The 21,036-nt window shown below is 44.1% G+C and overlaps 1 protein-coding gene and 1 long non-coding RNA gene across 17 annotated transcripts in view; one reads left to right on the top strand and one right to left on the bottom strand.

The window, feature by feature from the left end:
* The window catches only part of CLTCL1 (clathrin heavy chain like 1), a 37,029-nt gene extending 28,370 nt beyond the window's left edge, over positions 1-8,659 (bottom strand). For all 6 annotated transcript variants that reach the window (XM_027469926.3, XM_072024257.1, XM_027469924.3 and 3 more), the window contains exons 1-2: positions 8,357-8,659; positions 172-379 (exon numbers count right to left, since the gene is read on the bottom strand). In XM_027469926.3, the coding sequence (XP_027325727.1) occupies positions 172-379; positions 8,357-8,398 (250 nt within the window). In that variant the 5' untranslated portion in view covers positions 8,399-8,659. The remainder of the gene's footprint in view (positions 1-171; positions 380-8,356) is intronic.
* On the top strand, positions 8,659-20,993 carry LOC106017607 (uncharacterized). Of its 11 annotated transcripts, XR_011803733.1 has the most exons (6): positions 8,659-8,909; positions 9,342-12,582; positions 13,021-13,309; positions 13,731-13,801; positions 14,621-14,920; positions 15,819-20,993. It is a non-coding gene; the product is annotated as an uncharacterized lncRNA (long non-coding RNA). The 11 variants fall into 11 exon arrangements; XR_011803736.1 differs by having other exon boundaries at positions 9,342-13,801; positions 15,819-16,904; positions 17,198-20,993; XR_005269754.2 differs by having other exon boundaries at positions 9,342-13,309.
* Positions 20,994-21,036: the final 43 nt, after the last annotated feature.

Below are 21,036 nucleotides of genomic sequence, written 5' to 3' on the forward strand. Positions count from 1 at the left end.
ATTACTGAAAAATCCACTACCAAAATACGGCATGCAAGTTCAGGCAAGACTTGTTATTCTAATAGACATTCTTCTTAGAAAGCTTACACAGCCCTTACGCTTAAGAGCATACATAAGCAGTAACACAGCTAAACAGTAGGTTTCATGTTACAAGAATGAAGGGTTACTCACCTTTCAGCGCAATTACTTTAGAGGCTGGATTCATGATGGCACTTTCAGCAGAAATTGGACGTCTAATGGGTGTTGTTGGGTCGCTCATGTCAATTATCACTACTTGCGCCTGCTCTCCCACTTTCTCCCTGATGCAGATGAATTTGTCAGATTCCATTGTTAGGGTGCTGAATCCAATGTTTGCTGGGTTAATGCCCAAATTTTGGAGCTAAAAAGAGGAAACAGTGTGCTTTACTATTCTTCTCTTGAGGACGTGTCTAACTTAAGCCTCTACATATTGTAGTATTCCCATAGCATTTAAGGAAGTGTCAGTGTTCTGACCACTATAGTCTAATGTGGACTATTGCATTGACAAGAATAAGTTCAGGAATTGTTAAGTATCACTTATCTTTACAGGTTTTATGCCAGCTTCTCCACTAAAACAGATATTCTAACAAGCATACCAAGGTTGCAATGTTAAGTACGAGTTCCTTTCCAAGGAAGGGCCTTAAGATGTCAGAAATATTCAACTGAAACATCTATAGTATTTATAGCACAATTAATGAAGCAGCCTTAACTCCTTTATCTTTACATCCTCCCAAGCTTCTACTCCCTATCATCTCATTAGGAAAAAGAAAGCTGAGGGAGCAACAGACAGATGAAGAACATACATCACTCCAGGGCCTGTCTTAATCGCAGAGACCTCATCACGTCTACCTTGGCAAAGCTGGAACGCCATGTTCCAGCTTTACAGTACTGCTGGAACTAAAAAACAGGATAAGCCAACTAAGATAAAATTCCATCCCATTTTCACCTGGAAACAAGCTACATGACTGGCGGGTCCAGGAGTTCTCATTCAGTTTTGGAATATCTCAGATACCTCTTTCCTCTGAGATCACTCTGGCACCAACTACTTCCCTGGAAGCACACATTAACCTCGAATGCACTGGATTACAGTTATAGCTTGTGTTTAGACAGTCTTTTCTTATTAGCTAATAGCTATCATGGTTTGGTAAAATCTACCTTCTGTCACACCAACCAAAATACTATACAAAGGAAAAATCTGAATTCTGCTGCCAAACGATGGGTATCGTGGTGGTATTTGCTTCCTCCCCCAGACGACCTCAGATTTCTTTCAGATAAACCTCTAGATATAGCCCCTATGAAGTTGTCCCAAGATGACAGAAACTCTTAAGTTACAGCGGTACCAAATTTAATCTGCTTTTTTTGAATTGCAGCTACTTCCTGCTGTCCAGCCTCTCACTTCTGCCATAGCCTCCTAGGAACACTGGCATTAAAGCTTCCAGGTTATTTCAAAGCTTTAGTGGAAATGCTGTGCAACCATTCACACAAATAGCTCGGTGCAGTTTTCAATGGCCTATTTTTATAAATGGACTTGTTCGTCTGCTTCTTGGAATGTAATCCTTACTAGTGCAAGCTAAGAAAAATATGTTAAAATAATCAATTATTCCATCTTCCCTTGCCCAGCATGCCACAGCACTTGGCTTAACAGCAAAGGCAGGGATTTCAGTGCAGACCTTGCCTCTGAGTCCAGCTCAGGCTAACCTGGGCTCAGACACATGACCATACAAAGTAGCTATGTTAATGCAACTTTAAATCATTCTGTGTCAATGCCCTGGAAGAGGAATATTTCTTACTTTCATCCCTCTATGTTAACTTTGTTTCCAGCCACTTCCAATTTCAGATTAACAAGAAGAGGTGCCAGAGAAGGAGGATCTGCTTCAGTTGGTCTGGAGTAAATCAGATTTACCTGTGCAGCGCGCCCCAGCTGGGCATGGATGTAAGCTGCATTTTGTGCCACGGAAAGTGTGACAAGCCCAAGCACCTGCTTCATGCCCCACAGCAATGATTTCCAAGCAAATGAACAGAGGCTTCAGCTTCACTGAAGCTTCTTAAGGGATTAACCTACTCTGCTTTTCAGTGCACTGTGAGTGAGAAAGGACTGCCCTCAGGCAGAGAGGATAGAAATCCCATCAGCATCACCCAGTCATTAGGCTCCTTCCATGCACACCCTCAGTACCTCGCACAATAGAGTAAAACCGCTTGGGCAGCGAGGGGCACGCAGCTCACAGACTGCTTAGTGTGTTCTGATCTGGCTGATCATGGCTTGTCACAGCTCCTGCAGAGCCACTCACCAAACCATGAACTGGGTACCTAAGTGAGATAGCGAGCAGTGAGGCGGTGTCAGAGCTGTGCCCAGGATGCCTCAGGAGCTGTTTTCTGTTCAGTTTTCTGCTCTTCAGCTCAGTAACCGCTCATCTTGACATCCTGAAGTTTCAGTAACACAACACAAGCCAAATGTATGCACATATAAAAAGATGTTTGCTCATCCCCAGAGGTCTGCCAGAACAGTGCATTGGGCATGCAGCTGTTACAGGCTTCTGTGTCAGGAAGGAAAAACATTTACATGTGAGGAATGAAGAAAGTTTTGGTGCCCAGTAAACACAGGAGTTGTAACTGCATCATCTGAGCTTGATCAAGAGGAATAAGTGATCGTCCCTTTGCTACAGGGCTCTTGCTCCCATGCCCGAGCCTGGACAATGTCCACTTACTGACAAATTACATGTTCACATAAGCAGACACTTGAACACTTTAATGCTGGACATGATCCAAGCCCATCTACCAAAGTATAGCCCATTATAAAACACTGATAAAGTGAAGTGTTGTAAGAGATTTAACTGCAGCATAGGCAAGTTTCTAACTCGATTTAATTAATCCAAGCTCAGAGTACTGGAGTAGAAGTGCAGGCTCTCCAATGTCCCCTCTCAGTTACTGTCTTTGGCTCAACATCCTCTCCAAGAAAGCTGCTTGACACTCAGCCTGTGAGAACCTGGAGACATGAGCCCACTTCACGTTCAGCTTTAAGCCCAAGTTTATTCACTTCAAAACCTGATCTACGTTGGCTATGTTGGAGAATCATAATCCTTTAGGTACCTTCACTAAGAGAAATAAGATTTTGCATCAAATTCCGGTATTGTGACTTCCAGATTTAACTGGCATAACATCTAGCAAAGGTCTCAGAAAGTGCCAGTACTACCGCATGACTGCTGCTGCTGGCATTATTATGGAAGTCTGTCACCTAAAGGCAAGATGGCAGTACTTCCTAAAGGATGGCCATGCAAATACTGCAGGCTCCAGTGAATAGCAGCTTCCTACATTAGCAGTGTGGAAACACTGAAGACTCCTCCTTCCATCAGGGCAGGATGAAGCATCCTCCTCAGAGGACACGCACTCCACAGAAGCGGTGCAAGATGCGTGTTCCTTATGACTACACCTAAGAGCAGATTCCCTTTCCAACCAAGTAAAGGAACATTAGGCAGCACTGCTTGCAGCCTGGGTGGGACTGCCTGCTGGGCCAGTCTGGACTTCATTATCCTAAAACACCGTCTCCCTTTCCTCAGGTACAGAGCTAAGAACACTTTATTACAGTAGTAGCATGTATTTAGCTCTACATCTTAAACCCTGAAGTAAAGGCACCACATGTCAGTACTGAAGCTTACATACATTAGAGATTTTTGCAGTTTTTGTGAAGGAGTAAGCAGGCCTCTACTTGCTACTGAATTTCCATTTTTTATTATACTGCTTACGCAAGCAGTACTCCCAGACCAGTTTTGCTTTCTTCTGAAAAGTAGGACTTGATATTACAGAGTTGTTCCAGAGGCATTTATTATGGAGAGCACCTCCTTGATGATTTTACCTCCCACTTTTTGCTAATCCAGCTGAGAACTCCACTAAGCACACCCATGTAGGTCTCACTCCAGAGGAAGGGACAGCACTCTGTTCTGAAGTAACAGCCTGATTCCTCCTCCCCTACCCTTCTCATTCCCTAATGCATGTTATCTACATGTACAAAAAACTCTTCACTGTCAGGCTGAATGAACCAGATAAGGATTTTTGCTTTGCAGATATCTAGTATTACTGCAGGCTGGATTAGATCACTGCCTACCAAATGTATTTTTAAGCATCTTAGATACTGAGAACTTCTGACATGGTAAAAATTAACCTGAGGTGTATTATTTAAATCCTACACTTAGGATGAAATCACTATTAATCTGAAATTTAGTAATCTTTCCTCATCCCTATTTACTGATGCTTTTACATGAGTTCTAAATGTTGGGCTTTCTAATACAGTTCTTTTTGTAGAAGTGCAGACATTCAGACTGAGCAGAGACCAACGCAGACACCGGTACAGAGTCTTCAAACAAAGCCCATTTCTCTGATGGGAAATACAACCGACACCCAAATATTTAGGTTGTATCATCAGTTAAGTCCTGGAGTTTAAATGACTTGGGGAATTTAAGATTGGACAGAAGCTATAGATATCTAAATATTAAACACTGCCTGCTAGAACAGTAAGAACGTGCATCATTTAAAACATTATACAAACCAGGAACACAGTAATAGTTTCTCAGAACACTTTATTTCACTTGTGTAGCTGTATAAAGTTATAATCACATGCCCAGTAAGAATCACACGCACAGTTGTTGGACATCCCCTCCCCACTCTGGCTCCTGCTACAGTTGTTCCAATCTTGACAGGCAAGGGACATTAAGGACACGCAAGAACTGAAATATGCAAGACCACCGGATCACAGGTTTTAGTTTTAGTTCCAATTACACTTCCATTTTAAATGTTGGTTACTCCCAACACAAAACCCTGTTCCTGTGTGTCAGTGATGACAACTAGATCCATTCAGTAAGCCTCTCCACAACATGTAGGGCACTTTTCAACCCAAATATGAACAAATGTGGTGTCTTCTACACTAAACAGCCGAATCAAGTCATGATATTTAGCCCTACCTTTTGAATACAAGTCCAAAAAAGTCATTTGCAGCTTGAAAACATCCTGAGTGCTTTTACACCCACATGCCTAGCCAAAGCAAACTTCTGAAATCCATTACAGTTCAGCTCAGTCATGCCTATTGCACAACAGATAGTAATTCTTAAGATGACATCTCAGGCTATTCAAAAAAAAGTGGTTTTGTCCATAAGTCTACATCCTTTTATGTTTAAGACCCAGATACTTTTAACTTCTCAGTGCTGCACCAAGATGCATAAAACTTATGCATCAAAGGCATAAATCATGCACAATTTTTTCTTTTTTAGTTGCTTGTGTTTAAAAGCCTTTATGAGTTACTCAGCAGAAAGCAGAAGCCTGCCTACAGGTCCATATATCCGTAAAACTGTGGGACAAAGCTCCCAACCTAGAAACCTCAGAGTTGTCATAACCAATGTCTTCTGCACAGGCTAGCAGAGATTTCTGCTAGTGAGAACTGAAAGAAGCTCACAAGGGGATGAAGGCAAGCTTTTAAGAACAAACCTATGACTACGGAAAGAAAAAGGTTGTAAACTACAATCCCACTGGAAGAGTTCAATCTGGTAAATTTATAATTCACTGCTCCAACAGAAGCTGCAGCTGAACAAGCCCTTTGTTTATTCCCATCCCTTGCTGTATTACTTAAGTTAATTATGATAACCTCTGTGGGAAGGATGAGCAAAATGCTGGTTCTTCATGGATTTGTGAAGAGTTCACAAATAAAAACTATATAGTTTGATTGCATTAAGTGGACCTAAAGAAAGAGTAAAACAGATGAGCTCATTCTCAGCTTGAGTATTGCCCCACCAGTACCTGGGTATCTTTAACTGTAGCTGCTCTCCCTCTTACAGCTCATATGCTCATACCAGAGGTGAATGTACAAGCTCTAGCAATTTGGGATTTAATGTGCACTGTGACTGACAGTCATTTTCCCTGCACAAGCTGGAAGCTACAGTTCAGTCAGAAGAATGATCAACATAAAGCAAAGTGAGCTTCACAAGGAATGTAAACAGTCTGATTCCTAGCACTCCTCCAATTTTACGTGGACCAAGATCACTGCTTCAGTTCACATCATCATTTATCCACTTCCAACTAGAGAGTAGGAGAGAAGAATTCCGTATTCAGCACTACAACTTATGTTTAGCTTCCCTGAAGAATGCTTTCTGCATCCATCATTTCTCCATCCAGTGAAGTACAGGGGAGACTTTAAGGATAAGTGAAATACTGTTCCATCAGCAACAGGCTGAATTTGAAATTGAGTTAAAAGCTATTCTTCTTAAAGCCATATTTAATTAAAATAGATACAAACAGTACGCAGTTTGACTTAAGGTTAGAAAGACTCGATACAGGACCACTGACACACAGCACAATTATAAAAAATCTTTTTATTTAACATCATAGATCAGTGCAATAGATCTGTCATACTACTCCTTTTAAATATAGCAATTTAACTGCTTCCAAGGAAGTGGCTTGGCTACAAGCTGGAAAAAAAGAAAGATTAAGCTGATAAAGGCAAACATGGATTATAATAAAACATTATGAACAGGAGTGAAGGCCTAGCCCTTTCATAAGAAAATTCCCTACCAGCCAACAATAAGCAGCAAGTCGAGATGTTTACAACATAATAAGAAGTTAGAGCTGATAAAACCATACTTCAGATATCCAGCCAGAGCAAACACTACCAGTTCCCACATTCCTTCTGATCTCCCTCCCCATTTCTCCTGCCATGTAGAGACAAATGCAGAAGCAACACCAAGAAGGCTGACTGCATTCCTGTTCCCAGCTACTAATCTCAGTTCCCCATCCGCAGAGCACTGCTTTGGAGCTACTGCTCTCCGGGGGGGGCAGCAGGGGGAATGAGGAAGAGTGAATCCTGAAGAACAATTTGGTCCCAAACGCTGGTGGCAGGGGTCCTCACACAGCTTCCATGCTGGGGGAAAAGTCCCTTAAGCAGAGGTCTCATCCGTCCAGTAAGATCAAATTCTTTAGGAGCAAAAGCAGGTGGCAGCAAAAAATAGAATGTGACTTCAGTACAGCTCCCTTGGGATGTTGCTAGCCCCCCACCCAAAACAGAAGTATTACAGCGCTAATATTGGCAGTGTTGCAAGACGCAGAACTAACCCTCACAGAAACATTCATTTAATATGCAAAGCAGCACACTTATTAGGTATGATATTAGGCTCTCCCATCATTACTGTACAGGCCAAACACAACCAGCAGGACGGGTTACATTTGTGAGCTTCAAGTTGTGAGAACGAGATGCTTCTTCCCTAAGGAGAGCCTGACACCAGAAATGCTTTGATCCCAACTTTCTCACTCAGACTGCTGCACAGTCGCTCTCATGAATTAATCTTGTGTTACTACAATCGCTGCTATTCCATGGATGCTGCTGGGGGAAGGGGAAGATACAGCCTAGCTCTCCCCTATGTGAAACTCCCTTGGCTTGGGGAGCTCTGGGGAGACAGGTGTGCGCTCCCTCTGGCACAGATTAGATATTTCTGGAACTCACTCGCCCTATCATTGTTTTCCCAGGCTCGGTCTCATTACAGAAAGGCCAGGACAGCTCCCACATTCAACCAAAACCCCTTCCCCAGAGGGGCTGGACCTGGCCGTAGCCATCCCCCCGTGCTGCGGTGGCACCGAGCCCCCCGTGCCCGCGTGGAAATGGATGCCTGATTTGACAGCCAGGGGCGGTGCGGAGACAGCAGGGGATGACTTGCCAAGTCCACTTCCTGTGCTCTCATTCATTTAGCGAATTCCTTTAATTCCTGCCTCCGACTGCACGTTCGGCTGGGGGGCTGCCGGCCCCCCCCGGCCCTCCCTCGCCACGGGGACCCGCGGACAGCTCCGGCTGCATCCTCCCCCCCGGGCACTGCGCTTCCCAGCGGCTGCCCCCAGCACGGCCGCGTCCTTTCCAGCCACTTTCCCTCTCCATTTCCCCTCAGCAGGCTGCGGGGAGGCCGAGCGGCTGCTACCCCAGGCGGTTCCTCGCAGCCCCCCCCCTCACCGCCCCCCTTCTCCTCCTCCTCCTCGCAGCCACCCAGGGGGTCCCCGGCACCCCCCGGCCCGGCGGCCGCTGGGGAGCGCAGCGCGGCCCCGAGCTGGATGCGGCCCCCCCCGGGGCTGAGGAGCCCCCCCGAGGCCCTGCTCCCCCCCAGCTCCGTCCCCCAGTGACTCTGCACAAATCGCGGCCGCCCCGCACGCCGCAGCCGGCGCTGAGGGGAGGCGGCAGAGCCCCGCAGCCCCCCCCCGGGGCTCCCCTCAGCACCGCCCGGCCCCTCACAGCGCCCCCCCCCCCCCCTCACTTCTGAGGGGCAGGGCGGGACCCAGCCGGGTGGGGTGGGGGGGGGAGCCCCCTCCCCGCGCTCACCTGGAAATGCTCCTGGAAGCGAATGGGCAGGATCTGGGCCATGGCTGGGGGCGAGCTCCCCGCCGGGGCAGGGGGTGAGGGGCGCAGGGGGTGAGGGGCGCGGGGGGTGAGGGGCCGGTGGTGGCGGCAGGGCGGGCGGGCGCCGCGGCACCCCTCACAGGGCGGCGGGGAGGGGAGAAGGGAGAGGGAGGAGAGGGGAGGGGGAGGCGGCGCAGGCGCAGTGCCCTGGCGGGGCCGGCAGCCCGGCGGGCTCGCCTCCCTTTTCTGCCTCAGCTCGGGGCCGCTCACCGCGGCCCGGGATCACTCCGCCCCTCACCAGCCTGCCAGGGGCTCCTCGAGTAAATAGTCCCTTCTCGCAGCGCCGCCTCCTCTTTCTCTCTCTCTCGCCCCCTCGACCTGCTCGCCCGCCCAGCCCTCAGCCCACCCCCGCGTCCTCGACGCCTCGCCGCTCTCCGCTACCACCGGGCTCCCGCCGGGTGGCGGAGCCGCTGAGGCAGCTCCTAGGGGAGGGGGCTTCCCCCTCACCCCCCCCCATTCGGCTCTCCGCGGCCAGGTATCCTTCCGCAGCTGCCACACGCAGCCACGTGACGCGCCCCCCCCTCCGCTCCCCACAGCGGGTGGGCGCCGCGGCCGCCTCACGCTCCCCTCACGCTCCCTTCACACTCCCCTCACGGACCCCCCCCGGCCCCTTTTTTCCACCCCTCAGCCGCACGGAGCCCCTCCGAGGGGGGGTTTCCCAGGCTACGGCCCCCAAAGCTGCCCCGCGGTCTCTGGGGGTGCCGGCCGTGGGTCCCCGGGGGCGAGGATGCTCGCAGGTGGGTTGGCAAAGGCAAAGCCCCCCCGGTCCTGTGGGGCTTCCGAAGGGAAATGGGGAGCCCTCCCCCGACAGTCGGCGTCGCAGATGGGAAAGGGATCGAGTAACGACGCGAAGGGTCCAACACTGAGGTGTTTCAGCACATTTTCTTTTTTCTTTTTTTTTTTTTAGAGCCTCGCTCCCAGTTAGCCCACTGGCGTCAGGTGGGGGCGATGCAGGTAACGTTCCTGGTGTTGTGCTCCTCTGAAATTACAGAAATTGGGTTTTATCCTTCGAGATGAAAACTGATTGCTACTGTGTTGCTAGCATTCACCCTGAGCATCGTGTTATTTACATTTTCCCAGAGAGCCCAGCTCTGCGAAACATGAAATTACGGGACAATCTCTGGTTTATTTTTTTATAAATGAGTTTCTCATGCTGTGGGTTGCAAAGAAAAACTGAACAAGGGACCCCTGAAGACTCGAAACCAGAAGGCAGATTAAAACAATTCCAAAGATATTGCAATTTAAAACCTCATTCATTTTATTTTAACCTCATTCATTTCAGTGCACGGAGCTGGGAATTACCAAAACTGGGTTAGGTTTCCAAAGGAATCATAGGCATGGCAGTGCCGAGACACGTTGGTTTCTCCTGAAGCGCACAATTGCTGGCTGCAGCCATGGGGAGCCTTTTGCCATGTGTGGGAGACCTGAAGGTCTCCAAATGGACCAAGGAAATCCCTTGGATGGTGGCAGAAGGTGCTGAGACCGAGGTGCTGCTACTGCTACATCCCTCGGGAAATCTGGGGTCTGTATCCCCTTAGGCACCAAGGGCTGCGCTTTCAAAAGCAAGGAAAAATGGAGCCAGGGTAGAGAAGGCGTTTTTTCTCTACGTGGTCTCAGGAGGGGGTTGAGTCGCATCTACTCCATTGGTTTGTTGATAGCAGTTTATTTACAGTGCATTAGCTCTATCAGTTCCTAAACAAAGGCAAGCCAAATGCGCTGTAGAAACAAGACCATCAGTGCGACATCAGGACATGATCTGTCACCAATCCATTTTGGTACAGTAAACATGTTCTGTATTTGCCTCCATCCAACTGCACTCCCTCACAATCACTTTATGGAGGCTAATTATTTTTATCTAGAGCTCCAGTCATACCTTTTGCTCTCAAACTTTATAGCTAACTAGCTCTGTTCAAAACAAACAAACAAACAAAAAAAAAAAACAAAAAAAACTGAGCCATAGGCTTTCGTCATCTATTTCATAAATGAAGTACGACCTCTAAGTAGTGTACATAGTTATAGGATGTACATTTTTATGTTACATTTGTATTTTAAAGAAGACTGTGACAAAGGACGGCAGCATCAGTTTTTTTCTGAGATACTGTTATTAGCAAGGATTACAAAATCACTGTTTCCTGTGTGCAGTCACTCTTAATAATTTGATGCTGAACTGCGGACATGTACGAGAGGAATCACTGGCTAAGGGAGTCAAGGCTCTTTCAAAGTATAGTTAGAATGAAGGGTCTGCTCTATTTCTTCAATCCAGTCCTAATAAAACAATGCTTCCTGACCACACCTAGCTTGCCAAAGCCTGCTAATAGCAACACCCCCTCCTTTCTGTAGTAGAATAGGCATCTTACTTTGTATACATGGTTTAGGCACACTGATGTCTTCCTCTTCATTTGTACCTTCTTTATACTGTTGTGTTTAAATATCTGTTTTTTGTAATACCTTGCTTTGCTGATCACAGGGGCTAGATTATTTGCAGCCTGATCAGCTCCAAAGAATTATTTGTTTGAAAGTTTTAAATTTTGACACAAATCAAAACATAGGGAAAGTATTTTGCCATTTTTTCTCCACTTTGCAGCTAGCTGAACTTCCATAGTTAAGTATCTTGACCTTTGTACAGCTGGTTGGGTGTGTGGATGATTTAGCTGAGTCTTCTAACCTTGTTTTCTGTTTCTAGTTTGGGATCTCTCAACTGAAAGGCACTACTTGCCTCATTTAGGCATTTCGTCTACAGTTTATAGTCTATAAAAAGGAAATATAAAGGGTCTCAAGCCTCTACGTGTTTGCTCTAGTAGTACCCCTCAGACTAAGTAACTCCTTACTTGCTCCTTCGTAATGGCAGAACCACAGCACTTAAGAGCTGATGAGGGTGTAATCCCCAGCAATCCTTTAACAGCACAAATGGAAAAGCTTCTAGTAAATGTTTCTGGTTTTTTTCAGAGCTTGCTCTCCTCCAGAGGTTTGGTTTTCTGGCTCCTCCTATGGATGGCAGACTGATGCTCCCTTTCAGTCTTTGGGAACAGCCCTGAGAAGAGCTACATTTTTGACTTGGAAGGGCTGTTATTTAAATGGCAAAATGTTCCACGTATAGTGCATGTTCCTAGTCTTCTTCCCACAGAATCAGCCAAAGAAGTGTCACTGGAAAAGCAGTATGCATTTCTCTTAAGTGTTTGCTTCAGAGTCTTGCTCCACAACATCAGTTCAAATCACAGTTAAATTACAGCAGTGCTCAATTTGCAAAAGCTTGGCCACTCTACTGTTTTGAGTAAAGAAATAAAACGGCACTTGCACATATTCTGGCCTAGATGAGAAGGTGCCTGCTTGTTGACAGCAGAGCCTATGAGCTGTGAACAAATAAAGCCTCAAGCAACAGGGAGTCTGCGGGTTGGACCTGCATGTCCATTCTGCTGACCAGCCATGAACTGCTGGAGAACTGAGGCACATGGCACAGCAATGAATGTAGAAAGTTTGATCCACATCTGTTTCCAGCCACAAGCTGGCTGGAGCAGCCTGGGTGTCAATGCTGACCTTAGGCACACAGCACGAAGGTGTGGTGGTGTGGCAAAGACAGAGCATCACTGCAGCTCCAAAAGTTCTGACTTGGTTCTCGCAAAGAAAATCTACATTTCATGCATCTCAAGCTCCTTACTGACTGCCCTATTTGCTTCAGGATCCAGTTTGAAACCGTATTCCTTGTTTTTCAAACCACACCCTCACTCCTTGGACTTTTTTCCAGTTTGTCTCCTGGAGACCGTGGAGCCCTCCCCTTTCCTTCCGTCTGTCTCTTCTCTCCTTCTAGCAGGCTCCTTGCTGCTGAGTTCAGAGCTGTCTCCTCTCATCTTCTCCTCCCCAGAACTGACTCCCTGTGTGTGTCCTGGAGTCATTCTCCATTTTAGTACAAAATTCCATTCCAGTAATGTCCTTTTCCCTTGAAATTCAATTCTTGCCCCATCTGTTGTTCTGATTGAATGCATTGAGCCTTGGATCATATCAAGCACTTTGTGGCTCTGGATGGGGTTCTTCTGTGGTTTTTGTAAGACATTGTGCAAATTCCTGACAGCAGGCTGGTAAAAATTGTGTGTGGAATGTTTTGGAAAAAGCAACTGGAAATGTAAAGATTCTGCAGCAGCATTGTTCAGTAGGTAAGTGCTTCATGTTTAAATTCCCTCTAGTTCATTCTCTGGTGGGGAAATGTCGCTGTACACACTTAGCATTTAAAGGAAATCCCCTTTTATGGTGGATTTAACTCCCGACATGCTCTCAATAAAGGTCACTTCATGAATTTATAGCTTGGTATGTGAAGCCCCATCCTGTGATCCCTGCTCATGGAAAGCTCAGCTGGAGATGATAAATTCTGATGGTATTTAATGTCAAAATGAACAGAAGTGTCTAGAGGCAGTAGCAGTGCAGGCTGGAGGTCTCCAGATCCCCCACAGAGCTGATGCCATGATGATACATAATTTACTTGTAACTTGTAAGCAATACAGCCGTCTTTCCTCCCAGAAGCTCTTCCATTTAAAGAAGCCGTGTCTGTCTTTGTGTAGTGCGCTGACATTCATGCTCTCTCTGCATTCTTACAGGAGTTTGGTTCTTCTTTGGACACCTGCATTCTCCAGAGTGTGCAGCCCAGATGCTGAATAACTTGCATGGCAATGGATAAGGCAGCTGAAAATGCAACTCTTTCAGCCTAACCTTGTAAAAACAGTTCTACTGGTCAGTGACGCAGAGCAGAATAAAGGGCATGGGAGTCAACGTCTGTCTTCAAAATCGTGACAGTTGGGTCAGGGCTGCCTGCTACGTCAACATTTTTAGAAGCTGAATTCCTTCAGAGTGTTTTCTCTGGCAATATATCCATTAAATGGATAGGGGGTGAGCATGTTCTTTGAAAATATAACTAATGAAATGCGGCAGCTAATATAGATCAAGTTTGCATCTATTGCTAATTTCACTAGTTCTGGAATGACAGAAACCTAGCTCTAATTATAAACAGACAAAATCTTAGCCTAAATTGGCTGAGTGGTTAAATACCATTCAGGGGAATAACCAGTAAGTGAGCGTGAATAGGCTATGAACATACGAGGATGGAAACAACCTGAAAGCGTCTTCTGGTTATTACCTCTGCCCTACAGTGAGACTGAATAAGTCAATATTTTCTAATCACAGATTGATAGGGTGATTTGGGAAACACTGAATATACTGGCTGTTAGGGCCTTTTAGCTCTTTCCTTTGAAACAGACCCTTGACAAGGAAACCCCAGTGTTCATTTTCTTAACATTCTTCTATTTTCCAGGAAACAGAATAAAGCCAAGAAAAGCAGAAACCCCATTACATTTTAGAGGACAGTAGTAAAACATGCAGATGGTAAACAGACTTCTAATTTTCTGTAGGGCCTTTACAATGTATTTTCTCTTCTATTAATCCTGGAAAGAAACACTTGCTAAATTCATCAGCTGCAAATTCCCCCCATCCCCAGAAGGAAACAAGACTTTTACGACTATGCTTTCATTATGTTTTCCTGTTTCTTTTTCCCCACCACAGTAAATTTTAAGACCACTGGCCAAATTCAGCCATGTGATAGAGAGGAATAGGCTCACAGACATTGTATTTCTGTGAGTTTCATGAAAATAGGCAGCAAGAATGTGGATAGAGACTTTTATTTAGACAGAATGGCTGAAGAGAGAGTTCAATCCTTACTGGAAAATCCATGAAACAACGAACCCAAATCTTGGAAAAAATAAAATCTTTGACAAAGGTTTGCATTTTCTTGCATTAGATTGGTTATTCATGAAATACTTCTGCTCACTTTACGCCCAAATTCCCGTTTTTGTAGGAATCCGCACCTTTGTCTGCATTAACCTTAAAGATAGATTGGTTCAGAAATGTGCTCCTGAAAACACCATTCTGAACTTTGTTCTCCCCTTCACAAATGGGTTCTCATTGTACTATGTAGTGCTAATCTATGTAACACAGAGGTTTATATATATATATAAACCTCTTGTAACTTGTAAGCAATACAGCCTTCTTTCCTCCCAGAAGCTCTTCCATTTAAAGAAGCCGTGTCTGTCTTTGTGTAGTGCGCTGACATTCATGCTCATATATATTTTATATATTCATATATATTCATATATATTCATATATATTTTATATATATATATATTTTTTTCTTCTATTGTCTTGTAGGATTTCAGGAAGCTCAAGACAGAAGTCATCCTAATTTTCTTACTCCCAGCTTTCTCAGTCTTGAATTGTTTGTGGAACAGGTTTTATTGGAAGTTCATTACATTTTATAGTTCCTAGTGACGTATATAACCTAAGTAAAATAGACTGGCTTTTCTGGAACTTCAGTCTGAACTGAAATTTTTGAGACACAAACACAACGCAAAGGCATTTCCCAGGGAGGTTCAATGGCTGTACATTTGCTGCCTTTTAGATTTTTTCAGAAAATAACAAACAAGACTGCTAAGTTTGAATAAAATTTAGGTAAGTACAGATTTGTGTGGTTGAAGTCCTCATAATGAAAAGTCTGAACAAAAAATTTGCCTTTAAAAATACTCCTACCAGTGCTACCAGAAGCAATATAATAGCAGTTTTGCTACCTGTCACTAGAATAAATTTAGATGAGACAACGATTAAAGCAGCTGTGCCCCTTTATGCCAGTGCTTGCTGTGTAACTGATACTGCTCGTTTGGGGGATGTTAAACAAAGAGAAAAAAATGGTGCAGAGGCAGCCTTTACAAACACAAGAGGGAATTTGCAATCCGGTCTTTTTAGAAATGTGTATCTTTTAGAAAGATCTTCCTGAATTTAAGAAGTATTCAGTACTTCCTGCTTTTCTAAAGGCCTAAAAGGTGCCTGCAACATAAAAAAAGCAGTATCATTTTTTGGCAAACTATGCCATTCCGAATATACAAAGTGTCTTTAGCAAATGCAAAAATAAAGGGGGGAAGCATACAAAGTGCTAGTTAAAATATTTATTTAGCATATTGTGGTCGTACTTTGCAGATGTTTGGTCTTAATCATGGAATATTGTGATCTAATAGAGTATTGATTTCAAAAAGAACATGTAGAGGTCCAGTTATGCAGTGGCTTTTTGTTGCCTCCCTCTTTCTGCATCATGTAATACTGCATCCAGGAAGCAAAGAGATGATTTCTAGTCCCAGTGTCAGAGTTCTGTCTTCCTTCCTGGCTATCCATAAATCACTTGCTCAAACTCAACTAGAGCCTAGTGTAGGCGTATTTAAAATGCTGGATCAAGTACGGCTATGCTGCCAGAACACATCAGAAGTTGTCTGTGTGTTTCTATCCACTTACATTTTATGAGGACTGAAACATAACTGTTAAGAATAATAAGCAGCTCTTCTTTTGTTTCTTTGGATAGGCTGGAAGAGGAGAGCTAAGTAGTTGAAAGAACCACATTTCGCATTAAGAAACACCGCTTTTGTGAGTCCTCCCAAAGATCCTTAAATATCTGCATGTTTCTCTTCTAGCTGAGAATGTGACTGAGGCAGCACATGATGTGTTGCCTGATGCAAGAACTATGCTCAGTTAGTGCATATTGCCAAGTTCGTGTCTGCAGACGGGAGCTTGGTTTGCTGTGTCTGCGCTGTGACTGATCGTACTCATTCACAGAGCAGGAGAACAAATGGATGTATAGACATTTGCTAGCATACAGGAAACTCCATGTTGAGCTGTTTGATCAATGATACCAAACCAGGCCGTGGGATTAAAATACAGCTTGAATCCATCCTCATTTGTAATACAAAGTTAAACATTTTTGAATGGTCCGTCCCCTCTCAGTCTAACCACTCTTGTCAAAAATGATGCAGTTGTGTTCGCTGGTGATACCAAGATTCTGGTAAGCTTTTGGCATGGCCCTGCTGTGCTCAGGCAGGGCTTTCTGATTCTGTTTGATCAGTATGTCACCTCCTCAGCTGTTGGGTTACAAAGCAATGAGCTAGCATTTATTACACTGCTTATCTCAGATATCACTTCCTCTCTATTCATTTCCATTCATAGTTACATATGACATGTAGTATTATTTTCAGCTATATTTGGCTTGCACTTTATCCAACCTTCCAGCTCCTTTCTCTTATGTAAATACAACAGCAGGGAAAAGAAGCCTTTTGTCCCCTTGTGCCAGGAGGATATGCTGAACATCAACATGGACATGTTCCTGAAGACCAAGCTGTTTTCTGGAAGTCTGCTCGCAGATTTCATAATCCATCTGTTTTCTGTAGAATGCAGTTATTTAAAGCCACGAAGTTCACTTCAGAGACTTTGTACAGTAGCTGTTGTTTATGTTGGTATTTCTGATGAGGCTCAATATTGTCTATTTTCCATTATATCTCAACACTGCCTTTAATTGCCTTTTTCCACCAGATTTACATATTATCCCTCCCGGCTGTTCACACACAGACTTCCTTTTTACTTGGCAACCTTCCAGTCACTCCGTACTACAACAGAGGTACTAAAATGGCAGAGCAGTTGACGAGAGTCAAAACTAAATTATATATTTATACTACGTGGCCTATGAATAATTGAACAATTAAATAACAGAACATCTGAGACCGTCATCAGAAGTTCTCTTCCTTTTCCTGAAAGACAGTTCAAGTAGTTTTGGGTGGGTATATAACAAGGTGGTAGAGGCTTAAGAAATCTCTCCAAATGTTATCAATTCCATTATTTACCACTATTCTGAGGAAGGATAAACTGGAATTAATGGTTCTCTCAAACACCAAATTAAAATTGTTCTTACAGGACTTGGCTTTGAAATCCTGATGCTTGAGAGAGCAAAGACACTCCCTGTGGATTCACGCAGATCATGAACACCATCAGACTGACTCAGCAAGTATGTCTATATACGCCTACCATAGAGGTGTAAGGAAGTTTAGTGGTTTTAACGTGACTCTCAACATGCTTAAGAAATATGCACAAATTTAAGCACACACTTTTTAATTTAGGACATAGCTTCTTGCCTTCTAATGCACCCAGGCCCCACTGCTCTGTTATTGCCACTGGCTTCTGGCATCTAATGATACAAGGAAACCAGTAATGTCCTGCTGTACCCCATAGTGAATAGCTGCTTTGGTTGTGCTGTTCATCTTACCTCTCTTGGGCACTGTTGAAATCCTCAGGCTTCTGGCAGGTTGCTGCTGTAAACCCAGCATAGCACATGTTACATTGAGAGAGGAATAAGGCCTCAATACTGTGTTTCAAACACCCGATAGTAAAGCAATTAAAAAAAAAAAAAAAAAGTCTTTAGCTTGTGGAGATTGCAGGAATGAAAACAGCTCCAGAAATTTGAAGCTGGAAATGTTAGAGCAGTCAGGTGCATCAGATGCCTAAGAACAAGCTTCTTCTCCACCACTTTCAGCTGCAAGGATGACAATCTGACCATGCACTTTCATGCACTGAGCTGGACAAGGAGTAGAAACAGCTCAACAATGAGCTATTCAAAAGGGTCAAGAGCAGGGATGTAGTCCATAACAAATAAACACCTGGAGATGGAAAAAAAAAAAATCAGGCTCTATTTTCCCTTCCACATGTTTTGGGATCATCGTGCCAGGAAATTATTAAATCATACAAATTTTGGTAATGAATGCATTGCTTGGATGACGCATGAAGTTGCTGATGGTTATGGCTATGGAAAAATAACACACTTTTCAGTGTCAGTAGTGATGTAAAATCAGACAGAGGAGTTGGGCTACAACTTACATGAATTTCTGAAAATAGTACTGATACAGGAGGAGACTTCCCTAAGTGATGCAAGTAAGCATTAAGAGGAAGTACATACATACAAAGCAAAGTTGCATCTGCTGCGATTCAGCACAACTGTTTCCCTTGATGTTTTTCCTTGATTGGGAAGACACTGCCACCTAATTAAGAGAGGGAGGAAGCACCACTACTAAAGCACTGTATGTATCTAGAAAGCCATTTTTAAATATCGAGAACAAGGCTACTTTGGCTGTGCCATAAATGCCAGTTTGTAGCATGTTTGATTATTTGATTTGTTCTGTGCTTTATTAAGGGTTGATGCACTGGTAACAGGACTCTGGCAGTTTTCCCACCTGTACTTTGCTTACTGTTGCAGTCCAGTTTTGGTGCATCAGTTCTTGCTAAATGCGTACCAACAAAAACTAACACATCACTGAATTAGTGCAACTGTGTCCCTTAGAGAACATCCTTCTCTCCATCTCGTACCACAGTATTTTCCAATTAACATCTTCTCTGTATCTCTGTGAGTCACAACTGAACACAGAGCCTGTGGACCGGAGGTGGGAGGCCACAGCCGGCAGCCTGGCCAGAGCAGAGCAGAGCAGGCTGCAGCATCATTACTGTGCCTCTGCTGCCATTTGGAGCACATCGGGTGAGGCAGGGATAATGCCAAAGGCGAGGATTGAGGATCAGCGCCCACAAATACTGCTAGCTCCTATCTGTACTGTATTACTTCATGCCACTTTAGGAATAAAAATAAAAGCCAGAAATGTCAACAGCCTGTAACACAGTAAATGTACAATGAAGCAGATGAAATGACTCACAGGTCTCCCCTGCAGTGTTGAGTGAGCAGCTCAAGTATTTTCAGGGCAGAAGGCTGCAGAACTTTGAATCTGGGATTGTCTCACAGTCTCCATCAAATTCCCACCTTTAAGAATTCCTGGCTTTCCACAAGAGTCAGATTACTACTGACAAGTCCTTGGACATTCAGTCCAGGTCATTCTGTATACATTGTTCCAGGGTGATGCTGTCCCTCCCTTGCAAAGCTCTTTCCATGGGCAGGTGGATGCACTCAGGTTTTAACTTTTTTTTTTTTTTTTTTTTTTTTTGTGTAGCCTCAGTATTTATATGTGCTGGATTTCCTGGCTGCCTTTCTGCCTAGTCATCACTTGAAAAGGGAAGGAACATCCTGTCATCATCCAAGTGGACCAGTAGGCAGAGACATAAATAGATTGGCCAATCCACACATAAGGCAACAGTGAAAATAAGCCAGTAAAGACCGACTTTATGAGTGTTAGTATGCAGTAACTTTGTAGTCATTACTGTGGATCCTACTGGAAGCCAAGAACAGACTGACTGCATTACCACCCTTCTCAGTTACCTCTCACAAGGGAATTCCTGCAGGAATTTGTCTTCAAAGGCACTCAAACGTACTACCCAGTAAACCCCACTGAGCAGATGAATATTAGATGCAAACAAACACTGGTATTACACAGAAATTCCAAGAGAAATCTAGGGCTCAAATCCTAGGACAAGAAGGTCAAATTTTAGTACCCGCATAATTGAGCTCGATGTAATATTAGACTGGCAGAATTGGTATACCAATGAGACTGTACTGAATACAAGCACCTTCAGTTAGCTCTTTCATCCCCGTAAGATGGATGGTGGATAGAATCTAAAGAATTAAAGAACAAGGAAGAAGTTGGAAAAGACATAGGAAACAATCAGCTAGAAGAAGCAAAATGTTACGTTAATAACTTGATTGAATGCAGGGAGAGGTTAAAAAATGGAGTAAATAGCTTACATTTTATCAATTTTACAAAATATGTAATGTCAGTAAGAAATGTTGTTGAATAAAGCCAGAGGAAGACAAATTCTGATTTTTCCTCACAAGTCTTAACATACCTTTTCTTAGATTATAAATTTAGGGGCAGGGTTTCCCACTTTCTAGGGCAGATGTGCACCTGGTTAATTAACAAACGCATTCCAAACTGTATCATTATCTTTCTGTGTTGAAGGGTTAATGAATACAGCATGGCCTCAGTGGCACTCTTCATCCTCTTGCTCCCCTGGCTGCCTTGGAAGGTTGTGAGACACACTGAGGCCAGGCAAAGGTTTCTTCTAAGCAATACAAAATGTAGCAGTTTCTCGGAGTACTGATCTACAGGCAGAGCTTGTCTTTGGCAAATGACTGCTATCCGTTAACAGAAAGAACAGATTTATTAATATAGAGGAAAATGAAGAATCAACTAGAATACAGATGCCAAGGAAGACAGTTATTTTCCCAAAAACATTCACAGAGAGAGCTGGAATGCCATTTTCTAGAAGGTTCTGCCTCGCTAACAACAAAGTCACAATCCATCTAGACTTTTTATAGCAGAGGCAGGGCTCCAGGGTCACTTTATTTAGAAAACCCTGCCTGGCCCCCCTCCAGGGGTCTTCCCAATTTGGCCAACTGTTTATTGTGGGGGTACCTCCCTGCTTTCTTCCAAGTAAGCCTTATCAGCCCATCAGTTCTGGATCCACGGATCCCTGGATCTCAAATATACATATTTATTTGGAAGCAATGTACAATATATGATGTACAAAACCAAAATGCAAATTGTAGGACTCCCTCCTTTAAAATCAAACCAAACCAAGCTGCTTTTCAGATGCAGGGGAAAAAGAGACATGCTGAAGCACAGCACCTGCTCTTCCCATTTTTTCATACTTGTATGAGCATCTTTTTTACCACCCCATTTCCCAGAAAGGCAGGGACTGCATTGTAAGAAAGGAAGTCCTTGAGGAAGCACAAAAGGATTGAAATGCCAGACTAGCCATAAACTAATCAGTATGAAATACTCTTCTCTTCTGACTGTCTGATTCTCCATGCAAGTAGAGCA

This window comes from Anas platyrhynchos, chromosome 16 (assembly GCF_047663525.1).
Source record: "Anas platyrhynchos isolate ZD024472 breed Pekin duck chromosome 16, IASCAAS_PekinDuck_T2T, whole genome shotgun sequence".
Classification (NCBI taxonomy): domain Eukaryota; kingdom Metazoa; phylum Chordata; class Aves; order Anseriformes; family Anatidae; genus Anas; species Anas platyrhynchos.